The sequence below is a fragment of the Sprattus sprattus genome (genome assembly GCF_963457725.1).
Source record: "Sprattus sprattus genome assembly, contig: scaffold_73, whole genome shotgun sequence".
Classification (NCBI taxonomy): Eukaryota; Metazoa; Chordata; class Actinopteri; order Clupeiformes; family Clupeidae; genus Sprattus; species Sprattus sprattus.
In genome coordinates, this window is record NW_027666820.1 from 37,501 (window position 1) to 45,000 (window position 7,500).

Consider the following 7,500-nt stretch of genomic DNA (forward strand, 5'->3'; position numbering starts at 1 on the left):
TACTCCTGTTTACCAAAAACATCACAAGCAGTGTATTAGCACTTACCATGAGCTTAGCGTATTAGCACTGACCATGAGCTTAGCATATCAGCACTTACCATGAGCTTAGTGTATTAGCACTTAGCTTATTAGCACTGACCATAAGCTTAGCGTATTAGCACTTACCATGAGCTTAGTGCATTAGCACTTAGCTTATTAGCACTGACCATGAGCTTAGTGTATTAGCACTTAGCGTATTAGCACTTAGCATGAGGGTTTCAGAACTCAGGGGGCTTCAGTGGTTTGGAGTGACCTCAACATTAGTTATCGATTGTGTTGTCTTTATTATCACGTTGTTGTTGTGTTTATAATCATGTTGTTGTTGTGTTTATAATCATGTTGTTGTTGTGTTTATAATCATGTTGTTGTGTTTGTGTTGATAATCATTTACATTTACATTTAGTCATTTAACAGACGCTTTTATCCAAAGCGACTTACAAGGATGTATACACATTTTACATTTACACTGATGGCACACTGCACATCAGGAGCAATTATGAGTGTCTTGCTCAAGGACGCTTCGACAGGGAATCAAATAGCAACTCTACCTCCTGTACCACTGTCGCCCCCAATGTGGTTGTGTTTGTGTTGTTGTTTGTCTTTATCATCATGTTGTTGTTGTTGTTGTTGTGTTTATACTCATGTGGTTGTGTTTGTGTTGTTGTTTATGTTTATAATCTTGTGTTTGTGTTCATAATCATGTGGTTGTGTTTGTGTTGTTGTTTATGTTTATAATCTTGTGTTTGTGTTCATAATCATGTGGTTGTGTTTGTGTTGTTGTTTATGTTTATAATCTTGTGTTTGTGTTCATAATCATGTGGTTGTGTTTGTGTTGTTGTTTATGTTTATAATCTTGTGTTTGTGTTGTTGTTTATGTGATTGTAGCGGAGAACGTGGCGAAGCAGTGGAGCGTGACCCGAGAGGAACAGGACCGGTTCGCCGTCTCCTCCCAGAACAGAACCGAGGCGGCCCAGGCGGCGGGACACTTCGACCGCGAAATTGTCCCCGTCACCGTCCCGTCACGCAAAGGCAAGAGCAGTTGATCACAGATAACTATCTCCCGTCACGCAAAGGCAAGAGCAGTTGATCACAGATAACTATCTCCCGTCACGCAAAGGCAAGAGCAGTTGATCACAGATTACTATCTCCCGTCACGCAAAGGCAAGAGCAGTTGATCACAGATAACTATCTCCCGTCACGCCCCGTCACTCAAAGGCAAGAGCAGTTGATCACAGATTACTATCTCCCGTCACGCGAAGGCAAGAGCAGTTGATCACAGATAACTATCTCCCGTCACGCCCCGTCACTCAAAGGCAAGAGCAGTTGATCACAGATTACTATCTCCCGTCACGCGAAGGCAAGAGCAGTTGATCACAGATAACTATCTCCCGTCACGCCCCGTCACTCAAAGGCAAGAGCAGTTGATCACAGATTACTATCTCCCGTCACGCGAAGGCAAGAGCAGTTGATCACAGATAACTATCTCCCGTCACGCCCCGTCACTCAAAGGCAAGAGCAGTTGATCACAGATAACTATCTCCCGTCACGCAAAGGCAAGAGCAGTTGATCACAGATAACTATCTCCCGTCACGCAAAGGCAAGAGCAGTTGATCACAGATTACTATCTCCCGTCACGCAAAGGCAAGAGCAGTTGATCACAGATATAGTACCAGTGAAAAGTTTGGACACACTTTTACATTTTTTAAGTGTTTTCTCTTTTATTTTCTACATTGTAGATTAATACTGAAGACATTTAAACTACGAAAGAACACATATGAGATGATGCACTGAACAAAAAAAGGGTTATCTACCATGTAGAAAATAATAAAAGTAAAGAAAAAGCTTCTCAAAAATGTGAGAAAAAAATCTCTTGTCCTTAAAGCATAAGGCAAGAGCAGTTGATCACAGATAACTACCTCCTGTCCTTAAACATAAGGAAATGGCCGGCTGATGACTCAATGTGTTTGGAGTAACTATGTCGTCCAATATAGACCAATGATAACCTGAAACAAGAACTGGTTTTGAGCATACTTATCGGAATGATTGAATGGATAAGTGTGTTTATAGCTAATAAATGAATGGATAAGTGTGTTTGTAGCTAATAATTGAATGGATAAGTGTGTTTATAACTAATAAATGAATGGATAAGTGTGTTTATAACTAATAAATGAATGGATAAGTGTGTTTATAGCTAATAAATGAATGGATAAGTGTGTTTATAACTAATAAATGAATGGATAAGTGTGTTTATAGCTAAGAAATGAATGGATAAGTGTGTTTATAGCTAATAAATGAATGGATAAGTGTGTTTATAGCTAATAAATTCATTGTCATCATACTCTTGCCAATCTTGCTTGGGCCCACTGGGGATAAGAGGTGTTGAGCTTCCTCTCCAGTCCAACCAAAAGCTAATCTGATGTATTACCCTAACCCCAACCCAACAGTTCATCTTTTTAATTGAACCTTACACATCTGAGTGAATGTTTTTTTTTATTTACTTTACCCGTCTCACTGCATGTGTGCTTCTGTTTACCTGCTGAGTTACCACTCTCCTGTCTGTGTGCCCCAGTAACCACAGTAACCACTCTCCTGTGTGTTTGTGTGTGTGTGTGTGTGTGTGTGTGTGTGTGCTCCAGGCCCTGTGGAGGTGCGGCAGGACGAGTTCCCCCGCCACGGCAGCAGCCTTGAGGCCATGACCAAACTCAAGCCCTGCTTCCTGAAGGACGGCTCCGGCTCCGTCACCGCCGGCAACGCCTCAGGTAGGCTCCTCCCTCCCAGGAGTTAGGGGTTCCACTACAGGCCCAGACAGGAACCTGATCAGAAGTTAGGGGTTCTACCAGAGACCCGGACAGGACCCGATCACGTACCCAGGAGTTAGGGGTTCTAATAGGCCCAGACAGGCACGGATCACGTATTTTCACCCAGAGTGCCAATCAGAGACATTTTACAGTCATTGTCGAGGTTTAGCTTCCTGTTTACAGTCAAGGTCGAGGTTAAGCTTCCTGTTTACAGTCAAGGTTGAGGTTTAGCTTCCTGTTTACAGTCAAGGTCGAGGTTTAGCTTCCGGTTTACAGTCAAGGGACGAGGTTTAGCTTCCTGTTTACAGTCAAGGTCGAGGTTTAGCTTCCTGTTTACAGTCAAGGTCCAGGTTTAGCTTCCTGTTTACAGTCAAGGTCCAGGTTTAGCTTCCTGTTTACAGTCAAGGTCCAGGTTTAGCTTCCTGTTTCCTCTTTGTGCCAACTTTGTTTATTTGGTTGAACAGTACAGTTAATAATACATAGAACACAGAAACAACAGCCTTGTACACAACAGGCACATGACTATAAAGAGGCAGTGCAAGATGAAGTGGACCATCAAAAACAGATATGAAAACACCCTCAAACCTTGAGAAGCCTGTTTATTCAAAACAACACAATGGGGCACAATTGCTCTGTCAGTTAGCATCTGGCTAACGTAGCTGTGCTTTAGAACTGTACTACTTAGCATTTGGCTAAAGTAGCTGTGCTTTAGAACTGTACTACTTAGCATATGGCTAACGTAGCTGTGCTTTAGAACTGTACTACTTAGCATCTGGCTTACGTAGCTGTGCTTTAGAACTGTACTACTTAGCATCTGGCTTACGTAGCTGTGCTTTAGAAATGTACTACTTGAACCGGAAGTGTGTACAAAAAGCGACCTCTAGTGGCCGTTGTGATATTGTGTTCTGACTTACCCTAACCCAACTGAAATCAGCCTGAGCTGGAGGTTATGATGCAATAGGGTTTACAAAGCTATGAGACTCCTTCTGCAACACGTCAAGTCTAAAACTGGGTTAAACTCTAAAGCGCAGCTATGCTAGCGACGCAGTTTATCTTTGTTTTTGTTTACTTATGTTTGTTTTTGTTTTCTTATCTTTGCTTTTGTTTTCTTATGTATGTTTTTGTTTTCTTATGTTTGTTTTTGTTTTCTTATCTTTGCTTTAGTTTTCATATGTTTGTTTTTGTTTTCTTATGTTTGTTTTTGTTTTCTTCTTCAGGGATCAATGACGGAGCTGCAGCCACTGTCCTCATGAGCCAATCAGAGGCCAAGAGGCGTGGCCTAAAGCCAATGGCACGAATCATCTCCTGGGCTCAGGCCGGCCTGGACCCGTCAATCATGGGTACTGGACCAATCCCTGCCATCAGGAAAGCGGTGAGCGTGTGTGTGTGTGTGTGTGTGTGTGTGTGTGTGTGTGTGTGTGTGTGTGTGTGTGTGTGTGTCTGTGAGTGTGTGTGGCCCAGTGCCCACACACACAAATCCGGCCATCAGGAAAGCGGTGTTTGTGTGTGTGTGTGTGTGTGTGTGTTTACAATCTTGTGACCCCTTGCTGAGTTCTCACTGGATGTGTGTGGATGAATGGTGAAAACATTGTGCCCATGAGCAACGTTTCTGTGTGTGTGTGTGTGTGTGTGTGTGTGTGTTTGTGTGTGTGTGTGTGTGTGTGTGTGTGTGTGTGTGTGTGTGTGTGTGTGTGTGTGTGTGTGTGTGTGTGTGTGTGTGTGTGTGTGTGTGTGTGTGTGTGTGTGTGTTCAGGTGGAGAAGGCTGGCTGGAAGCTGGAGGAGGTGGATCTGTTTGAGGTGAACGAGGCGTTCGCTGCCCAGTCTCTGGCTGTAGTGAAGGAACTGGGCCTCAACCCAGACAAGGTATCACTTACTGCACACACACACTTACACTCTCAAACACACACACACACACACACACACACACACACACACACACACACATTCTTACACTCTTACACTCTCAAACACACACTCACTCACACACACACACACACTCTTACACTCTCAAACACACAAACACACACATATTCTTACACTCTCAAACACACACAAACACACAAACACACACACACACACACCCACACACCCACACACCCACAGTCACACACACCCACACTCAAACACCCACACTCAAACACCCACACTCAAACACACACACTCTCACACGCACACACAAACACACACTCTTCCCCCAATTTCTTGTTCTCTGTATTTTTTCTCTCTCTTTTTCTCGCCTTTTCCTTCCTTCTGGTGCCCCTGTCTCTCTCCTCATCTTATTTGTGTGTGTGTGTGTGTGTGTGTGTGTGTGTGTGTGTGTGTCTCTCTCTTCTCTACCCAGGTGAATATCTGTGGGGGGGCCATCTCTCTGGGACACCCTCTGGGCATGTCTGGCTGCCGGGTGCTGGTGACTCTCCTGCACGCGCTCAGTAGGACGGGCGGGACTAGGGGCGTGGCCTCGCTCTGCATCGGAGGAGGAATGGGCATCGCCATGTGTGTGGAGAGGGTGTGAGAGACCAGGACACGCCCACACACACACACACACACACACACAAACACACACACACACACACGTACTGCTCCCGATGCTTCTTAAACCAATGCCTTGAAACGACTCTTCCCACTCCGCTCTTGGAGTGGAGTAGGCCCATGTACACACACACCTACACACACACACACACACACACACGAACACACACACATGCAATGAATGCCTTGAAACAAACCTTCTCTCTTATCATGTAAAGCTCTTGGAGTGGAGTAGGACCATGCCCTGTAGTAGATGCCAGGGAATGTGAATGTCTGAATGTTTGTGTTTGTGTGTGTGTGTGTGTGTGTGTGTGTGTGTGTCTGGATGTACGCAGTGTGCCATTAACCCTGGATCCACTAACCTGGATCCGATGCTTGCTGTAGATAGGCTTCATAAAGCATCCCTAATGAATAATAAATGATAAAGTTATCGCAGAGGGAAATAAGGTTTACAAAAGAAACTTGGGTGGAACTCTTGGGAAGAATAAAAGACTCAACCCAAAACATGGCTGGTCCTGTGTGCCTTTTTTTCTTTCATGAATAGTTAGAGAATAACATTTATGCATCAATAAGGAACAGTATTGTGTTTTATAAATACAATTAATTATTATTATTATAAACCATGTTGTGTGTGTAAGTGTCATTGTGGCCATTTTATTCATCTCTGACTGCAACAGAGTTCAGTGGTAGAGAACCATCCTCCCTGTAGAATCATATGTTAGCCACTAGGGGGCGCTCATGATTCATGTTACTTACTACTCGTTCACCTGAATCATGTAGTCTGCAAAAGGTCTCACCTGGACGTGAACTGCAAACTTGCTCTGTTCAACTTGAATTGGTTGAAATAGGTATTTACAGCTGTAGAAATAGTGACATAACCTAGAGTAGTTCAACAGTAAACAAATACATTATTCATATATGTATTATAATATTATGGTTTATTTTTTATATGATGTAGGCTACACAACACGCTTGAGTAGGCCTATAGCTTATTTTTTGTCTCCGAACTAGTCCCACTTGCTGATAGAGGCGTAAATATGGGCTGTATCTCTTAAATGAATGAAGCTAAATACTTCAGATAGCCATTGAAGGGGAAAAAACAACCTTTAAGAAGACCTGTTGCCTCACTTGAAGTGGATAGTTTCTCCCGGCACGCAGGTTGTGTTGTCACTGTTAAGCCGATTACTGAAACAGTCAAAGTAGCCTGCTCTGGCTGACGTCCTGTTCGCTTAATCAAGAAGTGTGTCACCGTGGCTTTTTTATTGTTTTTGACTTCAGCAAAATGCCACTTTTTATTAACCGGGATCAGATCTTTGCGCACCAGGTGCACCTGTTGGAACACAAGCTCAGGGTAAGTAGCCGTTATAAGAATTTAAACAGAATAACGTTAAGATAGCCTGGAGGCCTTGTGTAGGGTCAATTCAATTGGAGTTAATTTGATTGCCTTTCTGGAAATGTTACTGACATTTTGAAAGTATTCAAAAAGTTAAACACATACATCTTTGTTCGTCTATTTCGTCTGTAGTGTATTCATTTATACACTATGGCCTACAGCGGTAGGCTAGTCTAGCATGCTAACTAACGTCACATACCGCAGACTTTTTTTTTGTAACGGTGTATTCGCAGAGTAAAGAGGAGCGCATATTGGAGCTGGAGACCAAGAATGCGCTTCTGCACCTCAGGTTGACGGAGGTATGTATCGCCATGACTACTATGACTGATGTACTGTCTCAATGAACTCGGCTGTAACCCATGGCAACCCGTAGGGTCCTAGGTGGACAAGGCCATGGCGGGATTAGTTAGCCTCTCCAGATGGTGTGTGTGTGTGACACTGTCTGATGATAGCCTAAGTGGCTTGACCACTGATCAAGGAGCCTACTGATGTTGTACTCATATTTTTGACTGAGGTCAGCAATCGGGAATATAGGCTACCGTTATAGATAACCCAAATGGATTTAGGTGTACATTAAAGAAATTGAAACTTTTAACTGCTTTTTGTGGTGAGACAATGTTCATTGTTACTATACATAGGTATGGATGAAAACAGTTTTGTTGCAACTTGAATTGATAGGTTCAATTTTTTTTTTTACTGTAAATGCCATTCTCGTCGTGTGTTATGTATTTTTCTATCAA

General features: G+C 43.2%; 2 protein-coding genes across 2 annotated transcripts in view; both read left to right on the forward strand.

The window, feature by feature from the left end:
• acat2 (acetyl-CoA acetyltransferase 2) overlaps positions 1 to 5,446 on the forward strand; it is a 10,576-nt gene extending 5,130 nt beyond the window's left edge. The window contains exons 5-9 of the mRNA XM_080860995.1: positions 925 to 1,068; positions 2,676 to 2,798; positions 4,055 to 4,209; positions 4,591 to 4,701; positions 5,180 to 5,446. Of these exons, the coding sequence (XP_080717121.1) occupies positions 925 to 1,068; positions 2,676 to 2,798; positions 4,055 to 4,209; positions 4,591 to 4,701; positions 5,180 to 5,350 (704 nt within the window). The 3' untranslated portion in view covers positions 5,351 to 5,446. The remainder of the gene's footprint in view (positions 1 to 924; positions 1,069 to 2,675; positions 2,799 to 4,054; positions 4,210 to 4,590; positions 4,702 to 5,179) is intronic.
• Positions 5,447 to 6,649: 1,203 nt separating this feature from the next.
• Positions 6,650 to 7,500, forward strand: part of kif25 (kinesin family member 25) — a gene marked incomplete at both ends in the record, with an annotated part of 15,355 nt that continues 14,504 nt past the window's right edge. Inside the window, 2 exons of the mRNA XM_080860993.1 lie at positions 6,650 to 6,718; positions 6,994 to 7,059. Coding sequence (XP_080717119.1) covers positions 6,650 to 6,718; positions 6,994 to 7,059 — 135 coding nt within the window. The remainder of the gene's footprint in view (positions 6,719 to 6,993; positions 7,060 to 7,500) is intronic.